General features: G+C 39.3%; 1 protein-coding gene across 1 annotated transcript in view; it reads right to left on the bottom strand.

Moving 5' to 3' along the window:
- Window positions 1-1,222: 1,222 nt before the first annotated feature.
- THEMIS (thymocyte selection associated) overlaps window positions 1,223-22,698 on the bottom strand; it is a gene marked incomplete at both ends in the record, with an annotated part of 73,290 nt that continues 51,814 nt past the window's right edge. The window contains 2 exons of the mRNA XM_080614734.1: window positions 1,223-1,383; window positions 9,464-9,617. Of these exons, the coding sequence (XP_080470860.1) occupies window positions 1,223-1,383; window positions 9,464-9,617 (315 nt within the window). The remainder of the gene's footprint in view (window positions 1,384-9,463; window positions 9,618-22,698) is intronic.

The raw sequence follows: 22,698 nt of genomic DNA, 5'->3' as shown, positions 1-22,698 counted from the left end.
CTGATGCCACAACAGTAAGTAGTATAATTAGGTGCTGCTCCCTTAGACTGGCAGAGCTTTTTGAAACTGTGCTTTTCCCTGAATGCCTATAGTCAAAAGGACTATTTTAATCAAAAGAGGGTTTCATTCTCTCTTTCTTGACTTCTTTACGCAATAGAGCAAGTCCACATGCCAGTGACATGTGGACTGAGAAAGCAATGCATTATGTGAAATGCCCTGCTTTGTTTCATTTTTCAGTCTTTCCTGTAAGTTAGAATTTCTGTGGCTGTGAGTAGGGGAAGAGGTGGCCACACAGATATCACACACTACCCTGGATGTAATGTTTCTGAGGGGTTTGAGCATTTCAGAAAAAAATAACAGCCTGTTTCAGATTCAGCACATTACTTATAGAATAGAAATATTGCATGCCATTTTAAAATAAATACAAGGTACATTTTGAAATAAACCACCACTTTATAATAAAGCAATTTTTAAAATCTCTGAAACACAACATTAAGTTTTGCTGGGTTTTCAGGAATTCAGCCAAATCAAGTGAAGTTCATAGAAGGTTCAGCTATAAGTGAAAAGAGGTGGGACTACACAGTTTCACTCAAATCTCAGAAAAAAGTCTAATCTCTGTTTAGCTGGAAATGATGCTTGGAGCTTTTTAGAAGCAAAGACCCTGTCCACTGGCACTTTAATTCTCTGCAGACTGTCAGAGCAGTTAAAGCCTTGAGGCTTTAGTGAAAACACGGATAAATCCTGAAAGCTTTTTAAAAGACAACCCTTACTCATGCACAACAAGGCATCCACTTCTCAAAAGAGGGAAAGGATTGCATTTATTGTACTATAATTTGTTACAGCAAACTCACACACATCAGAAAAATTACACAGGCTTTCAGATACAAAGCCTTTCTCTGGGTTTGTGTGTGTTTTTGTAAGGACTGCTTTTGGTCTAATTAAATTTTTGTCCCTATCTGCAAACCTGATCTTGCCTGTGCACCTCTATCACCAGAACGATGATAGGTACCGATTTGACAAAGGTGACATCACTAAAAGTGACAAGAGGTCACAGGCAGCAGCTCAGAGTTGCCCTTTCTGCATTATTTACAGGATATTCAGGGTAACAGTGTCAGCTCCCAGGGGAAATCCTCCCTTGCTTTGGGGAGTCAAGGTTACTGGCCACCCTGAAAAATCATTCTGCCCACACTTGTTTGCACCCACAAGTGATCACAGGTCACACTCACCTTCTTCCTTCAGAGACTGCATGCTTATTTCTAATGGTGGAGTCTTGAAATACTTTACTAATGTTTTCAATTATGTTTTCATCAACATAGTTGTAGCTGTGCTCTTCTTCCTCATCCTCTTCTGCCTCACAATTGCCAAGCACCTGATTTGTTAGACCTGAACAATTAGCAAAAAATAACTGTCAGGAAATGGAAGACTCTGCCATTGCCCTATAAAAAATGTACAATTTATGCAGACAACCACAAAAGCAAAAGGCAAAAAAAGCAATGTTCTCCTCACTTCTCTTATTTTCATATCTTAGAAGACTTACCTAAGTTCCTGAAGAACACCCGGCAAATCAAGAATGAAACCCAGCTGAGCATTTTATGAGAGAGTCTTAGCTGAAGAATTCATGTTTCAGTTTCTGTGCAATATTTGTACCTCAGTGTCTGTGGGCAAACAGGATAATCTGTTGTCTACTCTCTACTAGCTGTGCACAAGTAACCTATAAGGCTTATTAAAATGGTTAAGAAGTGTGATCACTGATGGTGTAAAAGCAGGTAGACAAAATCGTCTGACTGTATCAAGAGAAAAGCATGTGCAGCATGTACCACCCCTATTGCAGATTTTCTCCCTTGATGTCGTGTTTCATTACCTGAAGAGATGAGCCTCTGCAGCTAGGAAACTGTTGTGATACTTTGGGATTTCCTAGAACAAACCTCCCATTTCTTCTTAATCTGAAGGTGATATAACAAAGATACAGGCTTGAAAGTGGCTTGAGGTTAAAATTAAAAGTTCTGAAGCTTATTTATTTACATCCACCTAGACCAACCTCAGGCAATACTGAGGACAAGCCCTTCCAAAAGCAGTTGACTTTTTCCACAAGGGCAGAGATCCTGACAGGAGACCACTCTGCAGCTCCAGCACTCGTTGAGTTCTGCACTGAATCTTGGTGCAGAGACAGATTCATTACAGCTCATACTGGTGAGGTATAGGTTGCTGCCAAAAGGTCCCAGGGTTGTCTTCTGTGCCCGGGTGATCCTACTGCTTCTCTGAGGCTAGAGGTAGCTCCAAAAAACACGTGGGACCACTGCTCACACGGAGCAGGGCATCACAAGTACTGGCCAGCGAATGCCCCACATCCCACTTCCAGAGCCACCATATCCCTTGGTTCATGCTATGGTGGGGAAGAACCAGGTAGCAGTAGGACAGAAATTCCCTTACCAGGAGCAGCTCACCCTTGGGTTTTATCAGGAAGCTTCGCATTAGATGGAGCTGAGAGGATACTGTGTTTCTAAAGCAAAAGGTTTCACCTGAAATGGCAAAACAGTGCGAAACACTGCCTTTGGTAAACCTGTTCCTGGTTGGTTAATTTGCAACAACATGCACATATGCACAGGGCCTCATAGCCTATCTGACCTAACAGCAAGGCTGTGCTTGTCAAACAGGTGCTTCTTTATGGGACTGAGCTTCTCAGACAAGAATCCTCCCAAGCTTACTCTTATGACCACTATGTGCCCCTTCATCAAGAAAATAGCTGCATATACTCTCAGTGGTGTCCAACTCCTACTTGTGCTCCTCCTGAGACCCTCCAAAGCTGAGGTGTCTCCCCTGAAAAACTGTGTAGGAATCATTTCTTTCTGAAGTTGTGATCCTTTCCTTTATAAATTTTTTTTTTTTTTTAAGGCCAGAAATAACCTTTACGTTAATCAAGCAGCTGACTAGCCACACCAGCACAGAGTTTCTCATAGACTAATTTACCTACAAGTACCTCTACTACTTTTTAGGAATGAGTAACTTAGAAAAGTATTTACAGATCTAGGCATCAAAAGAAAAAAGAACCAAAACCAAACGCAAACAACAACAACAAAAACCCCAACCAAAACCCCAAACAGATAATGAGAAATTTAATTAAGATCTCATTCACACATGTGGCCACTATCTTGTTAATAAACATTTTCAGGTTTGTAGTTCATTTGCAAGTTGGCTGTGTTTCATATAAGTAAAAGTAAACTAATGAATAAAACAGGCACTGAAAGAATAAACTAACCCCTTTGATTCAGCAAGGGAAATACTGTTTCTGTGCTTAGACTTGCTAATATGGATGCAAAGCACAGACTGCTCACGGATGGCATAGCCAGACTTTATTCTTTTCCAAACACACGGAAACAAAATGATATGCTTCTAAGCAAGACAGCTCAAGGAGAAGGGAAATTAATGTCATCAGGCCATACTAAATCAAAGCTGTCCTTAGTCCCAAACCTGTGTAGGATGCCTTCTGAAATGTATATATTTACACTTCAATAAAGCATTAAGCAATGAATGCGACAAGCTGAACAATCCCAAGAGGATTCTGAACAGTGAAATCAATGCAATTTCCTTCCCTGATTGAAAAAAAATCTATTACTCTCAACACTGAATTACTGAATCAGATATGCCATCTCAGCCTGCTAAGAAAACAAGGCTTATGTCATTGTGCAGTCTATCCATCCATCAATCTCTTCAGTACTTTTAAAAGGTTTTTCTGCCAGTTTCAGTCAGATTTGAAAAAGGGGCAGAAGTCTCAATGTGGTTACAAAAGCGAGAGTAGAATTAGTTCCTCTATTGAAAGAAAAGCATGCAGAACACAGCTGTTATACACTCCATTTGGCAGCAACCAGCAGGATAAATCAGTATGTGCATATTTGTTGGCCACTCAACACACACATAGCTCCAGATCTACTCTTTTTCATTTGATAGGAGTGCCATAAGGAGAGTTTTGGTTATTATCAGGAGAAAAGCAATAGGGGACAACAGCCTGAATACTTATTAAACCAAATGTCATTAATCCTGCTCTTCCTGGAACAATTTGTATAATTACGTTTGCCGTTATAGTGGAAGGGTAGTGCTCTGCAGACTAAACATTTCCATTTATCTCACTTGTATCCTTGAATGAGTAGGATTTGGGGTTTTTCCCCCTCAGAATATACTTGCTGTTTTTTCACACATTTCAAGGTCACAATTGTCGCAATTCTCAATTCTGCCCTCCTTCAAAATGTAGGCAAGAGAAGTAACTCAACCCATCAGGACTCTTGCTCGAATGAAACCAGTGCTAGAAACCCCAACTCATGTACATACAAGGCTGCATACCTAAACAACTCTGACCGTGACCATAACACGGTTTTATAGCTGTGGCAAATAGAATCATAGAATAGTTAGGGTTGGAAAGGATCTTAAGATCATCTAGTTCCAACCCCCCTGCCGTGGGCAGGGACACCCCACACTAAACCATGTCACCCAAGGCCTCATCCAACCTGGCCTTGAACACCGCCAAGGATGGAGCATTCACAACTTCCCTGGGCAGCCCATTCCAGTGCCTCACCACCCTCACAGTAAGGAATTTCTTCCTTATATCCAATCTAAACTTCCCCTGTTTAAATTTTAACCCGTTACCCCTTGTCCTGTCACTACAGTCCCTGATGAAGAGTCCATCCCCAGCATCCTTGTAGGCCCCCTTCAGATACTGGAAGGCTGCTATGAGGTCTCCACGCAGCCTTCTCTTCTCCAGGCTGAATAGCCCCAACTTTCTCAGCCTCTCTTCATACGGGAGGTGCTCCAGTCCCCTGATCATCCTCGTAGCCCTCCTCTGGACTTGTTCCAACAGTTCCATGTCCTTTTTATGTTGAGGACACCAGAACTGCACACAATACTCCAAGTGAGGTCTCACAAGAGCAGAGTCGAGGGGCAGGATCACCTCCTTCGACCTGCTGGTCACGCTCCTTTTGATGCAGCCTAGGATACGGTTGGCTTTCTGGGCTGCGAGCACACACTGCAGCCAGCTCATGTTCATTTTTTCATTGATCAACACCCCCAAGTCCTTCTCTGCAGGGCTGCTCTGAATCTCTTCTCTGCCCAACCTGTAGCTGTGCCTGGGATTGCTGTGACCCAGGTGTAGGACCTTGCACTTGGCATGGTTAAACTTCATAAGGTTGGCATCTCCCCACCTCACAAGCATGTCGAGGTCCCTCTGGATGGCATCCCTTCCCCCTGGAATGTCTCAGTTCAGGTTTTACGCTGCATGAACTAACATTCAACCACATAATAACATTTAGTGTTTATTTATGCCTAATTTGAAAACAGTAGTTGTGAATTATTATGTTCAATAGCAATGTGAATTAAACTTGGTAGAACTACATCCTTGTTTCTGCACATTACTGAAGTGAAAATGTACACAACTAAAGGCATATGCAGAAGCCAAAGTGTTTTTATGAACAGTAGCATTTTATTTGTTGTGGGTCTGGTTCTAATGCTCCTCATTACTAATGAGAGCTAATTCCTTATGGAGTGCTACTGGAAACTATTCAGTGACAGCAGAATCAGTCTCTATAAAACTAATGGACTCTTCCTTCAGCTGGCATTCATCAACTATTACTTCACGTGATGATGTAACATATTTTTAAAAACTGCAAGGTGCTACAATCAAAGTATTTCATATGCACTGTAGGATTACAATTCATGTGTGGGTAATATTTATCTCTCACTCGAATCTACCAACCCATTGTTTGGAAAAGTTTAATCTTAATTTCTTAAAAAATCTTAAATTTCCTGGAAGAGACATCTGTTGACTGCTTTCACTGCCCTTTTATATTTTAATTTTCTTCTTTGTCACTTTTCACCTTGCTGGTTTTATTGAATTCTTAGAGACACTAATTTCCACTGTTGCACTACTGCCTCCTTTCGTAAAATAAATCCTCAGTCGATCAACAGCTCTTGCAGATGAGAAACAGCTCCCAGAAGTTTTAAACAATTGCATATTTCAAGCCCAACAATACCTTCCTGCAAGAAGGTATGAGAAGGGCTGAGGGCACTGTCATGCACCCCTATAGATCCCAGGTGCTGCTCTGCACAGAGCTCACGGAGCAGAGCCAGGGAGCACTGCTGGACACTGGGAGAGATGGCTCATGTGAAGGCCTTTTCAGTTACCCTGCAGGTAACACTGCTTTACCTTCTCCTTTGCAACCACTTCTACAAGATTCTCCCTGGAACCTCTGCCTATTACTGCAATTACAATCAGTCATATCTAAGAAACGAACGAAATATGTGGATTCAGACCCTATGCTTTCTTTGCCCTGCTGTAGAACAAGTTACAGTTTGATTAACAGCAAAGCTAATTGAAAATGTTTAAATATAATTTAGTAAAGTGTACTCTCTGTCCTATGAAATTAAGTGATCTCTGTCACATAATTTTCTTCCCTTTTTTAAACTTATCTCAGAATATGCATCAGCCAAGAGTAAGTTTTGTGTTCACAGCCCAAAAAACCAGAAAAAGAGTTGAATTGCATTTTTTTAAAGATAGTTACAAGACCATAGAAGCCAAAGTATCTAATAACAGTTTTGCCCTAACCAAAGACTGAGCTGCAGTGTAGAAGCTGGATAGTTGTCATACATGCATACAATAAAGGATTCCTAATTCATATTTCTTACCACTATGTGCCTAATTCCTAATTCTAAATGTTACTAAGAAATCCTTGTGATGTCATAAAAGAACAGCTTTTTTTTTCCTTTTTTTTTTTTTTTTTAATAATTCCTAATTCTATGGTTTTGGGGATATTTAATTCATTTTAATATTTGTTTTAGACCACAGATCCATAACCAAATGTGTGGCCTTAACTGATGGGACAGCAGGCTAGAGCACAGGGGCAGAAATTTCTTAAATCGTCTTCGTTGCCAAATTAGTAGACATTATATGTGTATCCTATACGGCAATCAGAAAGCTCATTCTTTTTTCACGTTCTCCAATCCACTGGCCTCCTAAATCAAGTGCTTAAAGTCAGAATGTATAAATATATTCCCCAAAATGTCCTGACATCAATAAACAAAGTCAACATAAACACTTTTTTATTGCAGACTGTAACAATTCCAGGAAGCTAAACCACAAGCAAGATTAGGTAAGATTAGTTTTAGAAACTCCACTTAGAATAAATTTCAAGGTCATAGAAAAACTGATAAAGCAGTTTTCTAAAGAGTTATTATCCTGCAGATATTGCTATTATTTCTAATGAATTCAAACTCAGTCAAATATAAGAAAATAAGATAATGTCTTCAGTGGTCAATCCCGGTTTAATTGCAACAGAAGAAAAAAGGTTTAATTTCTTGGTAACAAAGATAATAAATCCTATATTTATTAACATGAACTCTGTAAGGAAAGACGATAGAGGCTTTAAAGCTGAAAGAAAAACATGTTGCTTTGCTTTTTGGAACTGTGTGGCCTCTGATAAGAAATAGCAATTGCCTCTGGTTGTTGGGGGGATTTTTTTGAGAGCACAGATTCAACATCCTTATTAGGAATCTGAAACAGGTTGGTGCTTTGAAGTGTGGCTTAACATTCATCAGTAGAAGTTTAAAGATTAGTCAGTGAATGGTGTATTTCCTCCTACTCAAAACCCCCAGGAGTGTGCCTGTGTTATTAGTCTTGACATATTTTCTAATCCATTATCTTGTGAATTAGCAGAGCAGAGTATACTCTCTGGAACAGGCAAGCTTCTTGCACGCAATAGTGGACTCATGGGAATCCTTTGGCTGGCCTGGAAGAACTGCTATGTCATCTAATCCAACCTTCTGCATAATTCTGCAGTTATCTTTGAATTAAGTCAAATAATTTTGGACTATACTAACACACATCTCACAGAAAAAAAAATTCATTTTGTCAGTGTACAATCCATCACTGTTCTTTCATCTAGGTTAAATCTGCCTAGCTCAAACTCACACTACATTCAAATTTAAGACAAAGTTTGTACATGGATATACTCCAAGGCAATTTAACAAGAAGCTGTTTCCTAGCCTTGCAAAAGAAGAAACATTATGATGTACTGCTGCTTGATTTTGTATGTATGTACTAAATAAAGGTACTGAGTGTTTGTTTGAAACCCTCAGTAACAAAGGTTATTTCTTATCAGTCCTCAGCATAAACATTAAGCCTGGCCTACTTCAGTAAGGATGCTTCGGTCATGTTTTCTTCTGGTGTACCCCCCCTGCTGCTTCCCTCACCCTACAGAGATTAATCCATGCACGTGATCCAACTGATCCCTGTAGCAAGGACAGTGTTTTTCAAAGCCAGGTATCAGTGATTTGCAGGTAGTTCCTTTGACACAAAAGAGTACAACATTAACTCATCTTGGTATTCATTTTTTTTCCTGAAGTTTAAACAGAGGATACTGTCTTCTGTAGCTGCCAATATGGAAGCTACCATTTACTCCTACAAATCTAATCAAATCATTAAGCAGAGCCTGCAGTTAGATTTCTCAAAGCCACTAGGTATTGAATTTGGGGTTATCTTTCAAAGAAGCCAGATACCAAAATACCTTTCAAAAACCAGTCCGCAAACAATCAACTTCTACAGCAGTAAGGATTAGTGAATATTCCATATGCTACACTAATTCATTATAAAAGCTTTTTTTGTCACATTTGGCATTGTCAATATGAGTAGTTTCAAATAGACAGTCCTTTTTAGAGTCTTACATGCTAAATGAGAAGACAATAAAGAGAAACTTTATGGGAAATTCAGTTATATCAGTTATCAGTTAACAAATGCTGTGAGAATGAGCATTTGTGCTTTAGTCTTCCAAATATTTCAGTGTTGTAATTAATGTGACCTGTGAGGGAACAGATTAATTAAATCAAATCTATTTTCTATATGTACTGCAAAGTCTTCTGAATTTGTCCCCTTATCATTCAGTTGCTCAACTTCAGCACATTTCCTGCTGAAAAACTTGAAAGATAACTAGGGAAACTAACCTTCTATCAAAAATGCTTGGGAAATTCAAGCAAACAGTGACTTTAAAACCAATTATCAGTCAAGTAATTTGCTCTTTTTTTTTCTTCAAAATACAAAAATATGAAGACATCTTGATATCTTTAATGTAAATTGTTTGGTTGTCTTTAAAACCTGTTGGAATAAGAGTTTTTAATAACAGATTATGTGTAAGCATCATCCTAAAGCAAAAAGAAAGTGCATCTTTTCTACACGTCTGTTCCTAAAAACTACCAAATATTCACGCTGCAGCATCAGAGTTTAATATCATGCTGCTGTTGAGAGTTTGGATGAATTTGCTTTATGGCATTCATGGAGGAAGAACAGAAATGTTCACTTTTCATCTCTTCTGAATAAGCCACATATTCCAAGTGAAATCACACAAGATAATTCTGTATGTAAATTACTTTTCAGGGCTGGGTATAAGCTTTGTTATATTAATAACTCAAATAATAAAGCTTAACTGACCTTTAATCACACTGGTTTCCACTGATGTAGCATTTCCAGTCATGTCCTTCTTATTGTCACGATGCACCAAATCATTCTGACAACTAACTTGTAATTCTGAAACATCAGCAGCCTGATTCGAGCACAATTTCTTGGTGGTGTCTACACAGAAACTCTGAAATTACATAGAAGAGCACATTGACTTTACATGTAAATTGTTACTCCAAACTGAATGTTTTCAGAGATGTGACACACAAAAGAACATTCTTTGGGTTACTTCCGTGAATTTTAACCACATATCTTCTGTTTGTCAAAGTCATCTATCACATTTAACATAATGCTTGTCTTTGAGGCATGTACATCACAAAACATGACCAGAAGACCAGTATCCTAGGTGAAGGAGTTACCTTTAAAACTCATCTCTAGTCTTTCTTTTCTTTTTTTGGGGTATATGGAGCTATGCAAACACAAGGAGGGAGATTTATGCATCCCTTTTGGTTGATGCAGATTTCTTTCTGATTAGCTATTTTTACTGTATCGATTATTCATTTAACGAGTTCTGTTACACATTACATGACAAATCCATATAAAGTCTGACATTTCAATTACATTTATTCAGTAGCATTCATAGTATAGCGAGTATAGTTATATGATACGAACAGACAATTATGAAGTGATTAATTATAATGTTAATACATTGCAGGAAGTGAGTTATACATCTGTAATATTTGCACCTCTTGAAATTCAGGCTTGATATATACATTTCCATAATTCTGTGTTTGGCTTGTTGGTTGCTGGTTTGGGATTTTTAATTCTGAGGTATTTATGTCAGAAATACTTTCAATCAAATACATATTTTTCATTTGTGTAAATAAGGGTCAATTAAAAGTGTCAAAAATATATCTTTAGAGAAGCTGTACAGTAGCTGGAATGTAGGTACAGTCTAATTGTAGTCATTATATCAGAGAGTATGCATTTTAAAAAATTATCAGGATAGATTTTCTATACAAAATAAAATGTGCATTTTCCTCAGCAATGACAAAGCCCATCCTATTCAGAGGGAGAAAGTCATGTTGATAAAATTGACAGTAGCTACACAGTAATAGCATCTGCTTTTTTCAGAATCAACCCACAGTTTGCAAAAAAAACCCATGAGCCCCCATTTTATGACAAACTGCCCTTTAAAAAAAAAAAAATATATATATCAGCTAGCAACAAGAAAATCACTTGTAACTGAAATAAAAATTTGTGAGAGTATATTAAGAATAACAGATAATGGTGAGATCTGTAAAATTTAGCGACAATTTTCCTCGGTGGGTAACAATGTAACATAAGTGAAAGACCCTCATTTTTTAGTTAGAGGAATCTATGGCAGTTTCTTCACTTTCTAAAATAAACACTGCAAGCTCGACCTGCAGGAGTTGACTGAATTACAGTATCCAATGCATGTTTGCATAGCACAGGCTGTACAATGCTGGCTAGCGCTATCCTTGATCGCAAAAGAGCCTCCGAGGTCAAGCAAAGGTTTAAGCAATAATGTAATTCACAAAAACCTCAGCAATTTTTGCAAAAAAAAATAGGGATGAAAAATGTCAGAAGAAGTCCTTCACAGCTGAGAATTAAAATAACCCAAAGAAAAAGGCACTGTTCAAACTAGGATAATGCTCAGCTGGTGTGTTGTGGAATGGCTTCACTGAGGTTACAAGACCTTTGCCTTTCTTTCACCATCACAGCATGCCATTTCTTTCATCTCCAGTTCTTTTCTCAATCATCTGCACACAAACCTGCCTGTATGCACTACGTGTTTGTTGCCAGTCTGGCCTGAGAATATGAACATATGCTTTACAGGTAGTTATCAAGAAACATCCACCTTTTGCTCAGGGAAAATGCATGCTTAAATAATCATTTTTCAAAACTGTCACTTGTCCTATCCTCACTATCAGTCATTCCTGTTTATGACAAATTAAAGGTCTTAGAAGGCCTGGAAACATTATTCAAATTCTTTCTGTGTTCAAGTTACTTGGCATACTTATCACATAGAAAGCTTTCACTTAAAAGTTAACTTTCAGGTAACAAGGGGATCTTAATTTAAATAGTAGACATAAAAAACCTAATTTTATTTTTTTTAAATCATTAATTCTCTTATTTTCCAGTCAGCTCCTTATTTCATAGAATCAGAGAATCATAGAATCATAGAATCATAGAATGGTTGGGTTTGAAGGGACCTTAAAGTTCCTCCAGTTCCAACCCTCCTGCCATGGGCAGGGACACCTTCGACTAGACCAGGTTGCTCAAAGCCCCATCCAACCTGTGCTTGAACACTTGTGAAGGACGGGGCAGCCACAGCTTCTCTGGGCAACCTGTGACAGTGCCCCATTAACCTCACAGTGAGGAATTTTTTCCAAATCCTAGTGTCCTGGGTTCAGCAGTAGCAGTCATTTTTTCTTCTTCTTAGTAGCTGCTGCAGCACTGTGTTTCTGACTTTCGGCCTGGGAACAGAGCTGATAACACAGATGTTTAGACTGACCAAGGACTTTGAGAGTCTCATGCTCTGCCAGGGAGGAGGAGAAGCCGGGAGGAAGCAGGGACAGGACACCTGACCCAAACTAGCCAAAGAGGTATTCCATACCACAGCACGTCATGCCCAGGATGTAGAATTGAGAGTGCCCGGAAGGGCTGGATCACTGGAGGGTGGGGTTGAGGTACCTGTTGGTGAGCAGTTGTATTCTCTTCCCTTGTTATTTCCTTTATCATTATTACTATTGGTGGTAGCAGTAGTGATTTGTGTTATACCTTAGTTATTAAACTGTTCTTATCTCAACCTGTGGGAGTTGCATTCTTTTGATTCTCCTCCCTGTCCCTCCAGGAGCGGAGGGAAGAAAGGTGGGGGGGGGAAGTAGAAACTGCATGGTTCTGATTTACGGCCTGGGCTTAAACCACGATGCCTAGTAAGCAATATTATAAATTAGTATGTTGAGATTATTTATTTTGCATTGCCTTAACCAACTAAAAACAAGCCTTGGTATCAAAACAGAAAGATTCTCCTCATTGAGAAGAACGTAGCTGAAATTTGTGCTAATCTATCTCATCAGTTACCAGAAAAACCACACATTGTAATACAATGATTATCTGGGGCACCTTGCAAACAAATTAAAAGATGCAGAATTGAAACATTTGAACCTAAACAGATTACAGAAGCTGAATTGTCACTTCACTATATGCTGAAATCTGATATCACTTGCACATTCTTAATGGCATTATAGATAACAATTATGCTAGAGATCAACAAAGATAAGATGCTTTTTTAACCTATACAAGAGTGAACTCTTACAGCAGTCTTTCAGATACGAGGAAGGCTTAACAGTATAGGGTTTCTGTCTACATAGAGTCATTGTTCCACTAATTTAAAGAAGTCAGGATATCAGCCATGGTCTTCAGTACCGTTACTGCCAGAAGAAACACTAATTAAGTTAAAAACTCATGATCTCAACTACAGTCATTTGTTATAACGGATCACCCACTAGGAAACCCCAAATCTTAGCATTTGGAAATTCCAACCAACAGCAACAGGTGCATAAATTAAAAATTTTATCCCAATGGCGAAGCATTGCCCATTACATCTCTACATTCACTTATTGCCCAGAAACAACTCAGAAGACAAACCAGAAAGCCATAGAGGCCAGACAGCCTAAGTTTGCCCAGTTCCTCTCAGGAAATAGGAGGTCTTATACTGAACAGGATCCAAAAAAGTGTGAAACCTAACGTGAGATCTAGAGGGCTGGAAATGCATCACATTAGTAAGAACAGAAGTTTGAGCATTCTGTGTATGTATGTTAGTGCAGAGTTTATTGAAGATGCACGAACTGAAAACGCTGCAGTAGCAAACTGAGTTTCAGAGTGAACAGTTTGAATTAATTTCCCTTGATTACCTGAAGAGCTTATGCACTACATTCATGTGTGCAAGAGACAGCTCTCTTCTGCAAGCAACATTTCTCTCCACTACTCTGCTTCAGAAGCAGTTAAAATCTGACAGGAGTTCTTGTTCTTACCAGTGTCAATGCACAAATAGTAACACTTTGTCTATCTACAGCTCCAGTTACACAAAGCCTGTTCCAAAAATGGCAATTGCCCCTGTGATTTAAGCATATGCTAGTATCCCCTTCGTACAGTTCCAAGGTGTGTTCTCCTCTGACTGCAAAATTTTGGGCTATTAGCAGTTGTCTCTCTGTGAATATTGCTTTCATTACTGGGTCTAAATGCTTTTTGAAGTAATTTACATAGAATCATAGAATAGTTAGGGTTGGAAAGGACCTTAAGATCATCTAGTTCCAACCCCATGCCATGGCAGGGACACCTCACACTAAACCATGTCACCCAGGTTTCTGAGCATCCTGGCCTTGAACACTGCCAGGGATGGAGCATTCACAACTTCTCTGTAATCAACATCATGTGGCAACAAGTTCCAGAGTCCAGTTCTGCATTGTGTAAATTTCCTTTGAGTTTTTGTTTGTTGGTTGTTTTTTTTACTGCTCTACCTTGTGATTCCATGCTGCTGTTGAAATCCTTCTTTGTTAATTTTCACCCTGCATTCAGGTTTTTACTCTTATTTCTCAGCACCTCTTCTTCAGGCTGAAGTGTTTCTGGTTTATTTTATCTTTCCTGTTACAGGAGCCAAACTGTAACTTATGATGCATAAGCTCCAGAAATTCCTGCTTCTTTAAAAGATAAAACCAAAACTGTTGAAGGCAGTCCATATACCACACATACTTCAGACAGCACGATTTGGTCACAACTATTCAGCAAGCCAAGAATATAGCAAAAGAATTCTTATAATAAAAAACTCAAACCAAAACACAACAAAACATTTGGAGGTGCCCAGTAAAACTAGTGTAACCTATTCTGAGATAGAATAGCAGAAAGAGAAGCTCTTAAAGGAAGCAAGAAAGAATTAAAAAAAAGCTGTTAGGTTTGTTTACAAAAAAAGCAATGTAATACATGTGTTCATAATATGCATTAGCATTTTGGTTGCTTTTCTTCTTTTTTATTTTTTTTTCTTAAGGAAAGAAGGCCTGAACAGCATCTAGAACATTCAGAGTAAAGAAGGAGAAGCAACATTTGTTTAAAATACAGAAAAATGTGGGAGTAAATATGAAACCAACAGCTGTCATAGTCTCTGAAAATGCTGTGAGAGATGTAGTGGCATAAACCAATCTGACAAAACTATGCTTTTCCAGACAGAAAGCCAAGCTGTTATATGATTACAAATTACTGTAGTGAAGAGGAGCACTCATTTGTAAGAGCAATCAGTGCTGGACATGGCGCTATACCTTTGGAGTATATTTATTATGAGTCACCCACGCTAGTAGATACAGATCATAAAACTTATACTGCAATCTTTAGCGATAGGTTGGAGTGGCACTCTTTGCTGCTTTCAGAAACCCAAGCCAAAGTTCTAGATATATATCTTTGCTTTGGCATATACTGTACAGATGTATTTCTCTGTAAAATGCTTAATTGCTGCATACACCCTTCCACCAGAAAAAAAGCTCTATATGTATAATGAAAGTGCAACGAATGATTTTGCAGTCCAAACACATTTCGCTGTTTACAGACAAAAAAGACAAATTATCCCCACAAGGTACAAATGAAGGTTCTGTAAGAGAGCCACATAGCACTGTATTCACTAGGAAGCCCCTATCAGTCTGAGTGAAACTTTATGTTTTAATATTTTGGAAAATATGAGAGGGGTAGAGAGACATATATCAGTCTAAGTGAGATAGTGTATTCATAGCTGTTGACTTATAGAGAAGGCTTCTTGAATTTCAGAGCAACTTGAATTTTCAGAGCTACCGATGCAATTTTTCTCCAACCCTCATTATATCTACATGACTTTCTTCAGGAACAGTTTGGAACTCCAGTGAATCAGAGAAGAATCACAGGTTTTGGTTCCCATGCTGTATCAATACAGAACCAGGGTAGACGCTATCACAATCAGAGCTTTAGCCAATCCCAAAACGCAGATCTGAATTATATTCTGGTTTGCAAGCACGTAAGCCAGAGAAACTAAATTCTGGAGTAACTGTTGGTCAGAGTCAGTCAGATTTACACCATTGCTAGTCAAAATTTCACCCATTGTATGATTAGAAGTAGAAATGGGTACTTCCACTTAGCAGATGGGAAACACAAATTCAAATAGTGGGAACACATGCATGGAAACTGCTGACACCTCTCAGGAAATTTGCATTATTATGGCAGGCAGTTAGGACTGATTTATTCCACTTGAAAGGAAACAATTACCATTAAATTATTACTCATTTGTATCCCAAAGGTAGCTTTCTTGTGTGATCTACTGGCAAACCAACTCATCTTGCACATCAAGGTAATTTTTGCAAGGGCACAGTGTAGCCATAGTTAAGGGTACTGACAAAGGTCTATGATTTTGTAGTAAGGAATTTTAACAGTCTTCCCCATTGCACTGATTCCAGTACACGATATCAAGCCTTCATTTTCCACAGTCCATTGGAGTGTGGAAAAGGAAAAGATCTAGTTAGAAGATGCTTCAGAAAGGTCATGGGCAATAAAGAGGATCCTCATTTAGCCTCATTAACATACAGGATGGGAGAACTTTGGAGAATTATTATTTGCCTGCAGAACTCATAAGGTTCTATAAACTACAGATGAACTATTTTTGCCAAAGAAGGGGTTTCAAAGACAGGAACAAAATTACATTGGTTTGTGAGTTCTCTGCCTAAAAGTGACATGAAACATCTGATGAAATTAAGTTTTTTTGATCAAGGTTCAAGCTCTTAACAGGTTTCTCCCTCACTAGGTACTTTCTGTACATGCCTACAATATCACAATTAATTTGACTTTCATTATCAGTAGTGTGGATTTTCCCAAGGATTAAAAAGGGGGTGGCTATGTAATAACCAGTGCAGGCAGATGCCACTGTAGGTTCATTCTTGTGGTTCAAACAATGTATTTAAAAAGTAGTATTCTCCTAACAGTAGGGACAGAATTAGTTAATCCTTGTTCAGAGCTTGAACAAGAATATCTGCTTGTAAAAAACAAAGCAGACCAGAAAGTCACGTTCTAGCTATATTAATTTCTACAAAAAATAAAAGCAAATAACATATCAAACAGAATGCACCTGAAGAAATCAGCGGCAGGTGGATCAGTCTGAGTTTTGCCCAACACACAGTTTATCCGGGAGCTTGAACAAATATTCTGATGACATCCTGAGTGAAAAAGGCTATTCTATGATTCTATGAGTGAAAAAGGCTAAATGACAAAGGCAAGGAGATTCCTGCCTGCAGAGAGGGAGCTGCTTGGCACCAGGAGTCTTGGCTGGGTCGGCAGGCCCAGTACCACTAGATGGCTGTGTCCCCCACCTTATCAGTGGAATACGGAGTTGTAAGAGCTTACAGTCCAACGGTATAACAATAGGTACAACCTCACCATGCCAACTCTCCTCTGATAAAAATTTCTCCTGCTGCTCCACTCCTTTCTCCTCCATTTGAAAACACAAGCATGACAAACTCCAGAGTTGTATCTCGGATGAGGTAGAAAGAAAATATTCTTGATAGGTTTTGATGGTTTCCTGGAGCAGTGATGTGGTGAATTGTTAAAATCTGATATTTAAACAGCCTGAGGTTTAACAATTTGGAGGGAGTAGCAAACGGGGGAAAGAAGAGATCCAGCCAACAGGATGACCTTTAAACAGGGGCTTTTGTATGTGCACGGTAAATGCTTTTCAAGGAAATTTCACGAGGGCTTTAAGGAGGTAACTAAATACTGCTACTATTCACTGTGAGTTCCCACACTTCAGGTAGATTTTCTACAGCTGATTGAGACAAAATAAGTTGCATTATGCTATCAATAAAAGCCATGCAAGAGTGTACTGCTATTACATTCTACTAAAATCCTTTGCTTGCTTCAGAAATTCAGAGCCACAAGCTTTTTGTTCTTAATCCAACAACTTTCATGTACTCATTCACTGCTCATAGTACTCATTTAATCATTTATTGTTGAATGAGATCTTTTTCTTTTCCAAAATCTGTCCCAGAATAGTACAGAGTATGTCTCAAGAGACTTTAAAATGAGGTTTTGCTACCAAAGGGTCTTTTATATCAATGGGTAACCAGAGCTGTCAGCCTCTTTTCCCAGACATTTTTCTCCTGCTCTGTGTGTGTACAAGCAAAAGAGAACAGAAAATTATGTTGGCCAGCCTTGAGTTGCCTGGGACGAAACAATGCTGAATTAGCCAGCACAAAATCACCAGCCTTGTGCCTTCAGCTATTAATGCTACAAATAAAAAAATAAAATCTTTGTTAGCAATAGTTCAAATGCAAAATATAGAACTGCATAATGCCCTTCCAGCTCCATCTCTTCCCTTTCCCCTCCCTGCTAAGCACGTAGAATGCTTGATCCCGAGAATCTCAAAGCAGAGAACAGGTTTTTTCATCTTTGCTGTAATGTATATGATGTTAGCACTACATTTAGTTTTGTCTTTATCTTAAGGCCTGTTTTTTTCTGAATACTTAGTCTTAAACAGCACTTTCTTTATTCAATCATCTGTGCAGTGAAACATAGGTTATTGTTTTCTGCATTTTACTTGCTGGCAAATTGAAATGCTCTCTTTTCCACATAGCTCCAAAAAGTGGGCAGGAACCAAGAAGGTGTCCACAGCTGTCACCTTTCCATGCATCCTGACCCTTCACCACCCTGCCTTCCCTGCTAGGAGCACTGCCTGACTGCTCTACCCAGCAATTGCACCCTCGCTTGAGAGTGCTCAGCTGCAGAAATTAGGCCTGGGCCTTCTCAGATTGGCAATGAAACACAGTTAGTTAGTAGCAACCTGCGAAAATCCTGGTTTCTATGGCACTCACAGTGTGAGAAGGCAACCGTGAAAGGAAGTGAGAAGAGGACCCTGTTGTTTGATGGTGAGTCAGATGCCCTAACCCCAAGACAGGCTTTGCTCTTCTTCTGGGATACTCACCCACTGAGCACTGAAGTTCTTGGGAGAAAAATAGTGTACATCTGAAGATGTAAATTATTAAGATCTGCTTCTGCATTACAAATACATCTTACCTTGACAAATGGAAGTGCTTGTTTGTTCAAAGGCTATGCAATGTTGCATTTTGTCAAATCACCACTTAAGCAGAAGATATGAAGTCTTCTCATTTATCTTTAATGGGAAATTAACTGGAAATATAATTACAATGGAGAGCTAATTATCTGCAGGTTTGCTGAACTGCAGATGGAATATACTCAACAGAATGGAATCTGAATGCTGAAGCTGAAGCAAACATAAGTGCAGTTTCATGTGGGGAAAATTTGAATTGAAACCAAATGAAAAGAACAAAATTTCCTGCACTTCTTGACTCAAAACCTCAAAAGAGACACCCCTCACTGCACCGTTGCCCCAGGTGTCTCCCCATCAGTCCTCAGATCTTCTCTGTTTTTAAAAATGAAGTAACAGCCACACTGTTTCAGGTCAAAATGCATCTCACTTAGTACATCTTTGCCATTGCTCTAAGCAGACACAAAGAAGAGTGAGGACAGAGCAAAGTAATCTGCTACCTCCAAATACACTCTCAGCCTCTTACTATTTTCAGTTGAGGGGAATTTCCTGAGTTTGATGTGGTTTGTCTATTAGTAAGCCTGAAAGAGTCTCTCTTCCAAGTATTTTTGTCCAGTCCCCTTGAACTCCTGTTCCACTTCCAGCCTTGTTCCGGCTCCCTTTGGTCTGAAAGTATCCTGCCCCATTTCCTCTAATTGTGGCCCTGCAGAGGGGAGAGGGGGAGGTGCTGGTAAGATTTTTAAAGTAAGTTGTTTTGAAGTTCTTACTGCTGTGCTGTCCTTCCTAGCACGAGTCTGCTAGTCCAGCTGCAGAGCTCACACTGTGCTTTCTCTTACTGCATGACAGAAAACGCTGTGCGTGGCAGACAGCAGCCTCAGGAAAGCAGCAGGACATCACATTGGTAGGAATTAAATACTTCAGACCAGATTCGGATCTCAGAAAGTGGGTGTAAATCTGAAGTCTGTCTCTACAGCTTGGAAGCATTATTCTGGATTTACTCAGTTATGGATGAATTCAGCATCAGGCTTCTTTCTTGTTTTTCAAAATCATCTGGTTTCCAGGCCACAGTGGGGAATGTAACAGCAGGAGTGAGAAGAAAAATGGGTTATTTTATTAGTAAAATGCATTCCTATTCTAACAGGTATTTCTGCAACGTTTGGATCCCTTCAAGAATTTTGCCTTCTCACACTTGTATAGACATAAATGTACACAGAGGTATAAGTATATAAATATTTCTGTTTGCCCACTAGAAAGTAGTCTGTTTTAGCAGAAAGAAACTATTCTGCCCCATTTTTCACTTCACTCTTTGTTTTTTATTCTCTGATGTAATTTCCAAGCTCTGACACTCTGAATTCTCTCACAGCTGTGTTAAATTGCACACTGGTGCAATTAGAAAACCTGGCCAAAATGCAGGGGTTTTTGGCTTGTTGACAATACTGAAAAATGTCCTGGGGAGGAGCTAGATTCTTCCTCATCAGAAAGGACATTTGCATCCTGTAACTTCTGGCAAGTGGGGAATTTCAGTTCACTTCAAATTACAAGTACTTATCAAAACTATTAGATGGGGACTTTTTGGTCTGTTTCTCTCTGTTGGAAGTTTAGATTTTGAATTTCCTCAGGTCAGTGCAGAGAACAAAAAGTAAGGTGAGGGGAGGCTTGCAAAGGCATTTGGTCCCCAGTATCAAAATGAAACTGTGCAATACAATGTGCCCACTTCTGCCTCTTGCCCCACTTCCCAAAACACCCTCCCTCGTTGTGGGCTGGCAAGTAATTCCAGTGGAAACGAAAGGCCTGGGTGAATTCCATGGTGAATATAAGGTCTGTATTTGATGATATCATTAATGTTCTCGCACAGTCCTTGGGGAATGCCAATCTTCAAATTTACAGGAAGGACCAAAAGATTTCAGTCTCAGTCCCTGGGATAATCTCTTGCTTTTGTTCTCAGTGCATAGCATTATCAGAATCCACCTTGTCTCCTGGTGAGCTCCCCTGGTACTGATGACGAAGCTGACAAAACCGTGTTCAAATAAAACAGATTTCAGCAAACTGGTTGCCACTGCCTGTTTTACTTGTGCAGTCATGTTCCCAGTCATCTGTCTTGAGCAGGCAGTTTCTTTGTAGTCCACCTCCCAGTGACAATGTTCTTACCACAGCCATGGTAGATTGATGTGAACAGTTCATCAAGTAAATATAGATGCCTTGCAAGAATAATTAAAAGAATCATGATTTTACAGCACCCAACACCTGTGATTTATTTTTGTCAGGCTCAGGAAAGTCTGTAATAAAATTTTTTGAGGCATTTAGATATTTAGGTAATTTTTAGACTTTAAGGCGGTTTTGTTCTCCTTCAGACAGCATGCTTGACAAATAGTTCTTTCACTGCTTGTCTCTTTCTGATACAGGACAATTTCTTATTATAGAATCATACATCAGCTATAATAATGGTTGGCTTATTTGGGTTAAAAATAGGAGAATGAGGATTTCATTAATCTCTCTGAAGGTTTTTTTCTCACAACCGTTCATTGAGCGTAGTAGCTCAAAAGGAAAGCATGAAATTTCAGCCATGTTAAGTATGCATTTATCTTAAAAACTAATGGCACCCTGATAAAACCTCAGTTGTTCTGCCATTATGCAGATGACACTAATCATTATGCAGCCCTGAAAGCGGATGTTGCTTCTCCCCAGTTCACATTTGTTTGTGTTCAGAATACGTCTAACTTCCTGAAATATTGCCTGAACCTTGCATATCGTGCCAATGTACTAAACCAGACCTTTTAAACCACTTGTTTAATATTTTTTCTGGAAGATTCTATCTGCAGAAGACATTCTAAATGACAAATGTCTGCATTTCCTAACAAAAAAAATGAAGTAAATAATTCCCATGCTACATTTACAAAGCCCAAGAAGACATCGACATTGGTAGGTTTTTAAGCACTGCTGCAGCTGACCAATGCATTAAAGATGTTGGCATGGATAGGCTTGCTGTGTCCCATGTCTAAGCACAGACACAGCTGTTAAATTCTGAGTTGTCAAGGCAATCACATACATCTTCAGAGGGCTTTGCCACAGTGATCACAGATATACACCAGATAGATAGAAGGTTCTCTGAGTAAACAAATTATTGCTTGGTGGACAGTGCTTCAAACTATTGACAAGAAAGCTCTTTTCAGTTTCCTCTGAGGACAAAGAGCTGTGTAACTCTTATGAATTTGATCACATAGGACTGCTTTGGTTTCCTCAGTCTACTGAATTACTTTGGGAAGTTTGAAAAGATTTTATTTCTGCAGCCTGAAGTTTTATCTCATTCAGTCTTTGAACCAAGCTTAACTATTTATTTGCTTTTCATTTCAGAAGCCAGCCATTAAAACTATAACGCTATCTTTTCCTGAAGCTTCATGCTCGACATTGAGATGGTCAGATGGATCTGTTTTTTCTAGTGGTAATACTTTCTTTCAGGATATGGGAACTGAGGTGACCCCAAGCAAGCTCACAGAAGGTTTTAAAAGAGATTATTATAATATGAATCTTGTGCCAGTCTTGAGAGGTAAAATTTGCAGTCCCATTACCTGTACAAGAAAAAAACTTCCTGAGTCTTCCCAGCAGCAAGTATTTCAAACATCCAGACTAGACCTCTCCTCAACAGTATGTGTCACAGGTCAGATTATTAGTAGAGCTTTCATGCCCCATGTTGCAGAGGAGTTTGTAAGCAGCATCATAGGCAGGTCTCCCAGATCTACCAACTCAGCTCTCATGCTTCAGTTCCAGGAGCAAAAAGGAGAGCATGTCTGATCAAACTGGCAGCAGTGGCAGCAGCAGAACTTTTTTCTTAGATGAAACGACTGCTGATCTCTACTCTTCCCTCAGTTCCTTTGTCTCGTTTGCAAAATGGTGTCAGGCAGGAGAGGAGGAGGCTGGGCTCTTGTCTGAAGTGGCAGGAGTTAGTCCTTGCTGCCTCAGGAAATTGCCCAGTGTAGCCAGCCACAAACACTGGGCTTAGTGAAGGAAGACTCACTGCAGCCAGCTGTGAGAAGACATTTCTCTCTCCAGAGCTGTTCTCTTCTGCATCTTTCACCAAACCCACAGATTGTGGAAGTACAGTGCTACAGAGAGGCACGGCATTGAGCAGGTGCAAAAATGTTCCAGTAGCAGAGAGACCGGGCTGTCTCCCTGCTGT

The sequence above is a fragment of the Psittacula echo genome (assembly GCF_963264785.1).
Source record: "Psittacula echo genome assembly, chromosome: 4".
Classification (NCBI taxonomy): Eukaryota; Metazoa; Chordata; class Aves; order Psittaciformes; family Psittacidae; genus Psittacula; species Psittacula echo.
The sequence above is the reverse complement of the archived record's forward strand: the minus strand, read 5'-3'. Positions and strand labels throughout refer to the sequence as shown.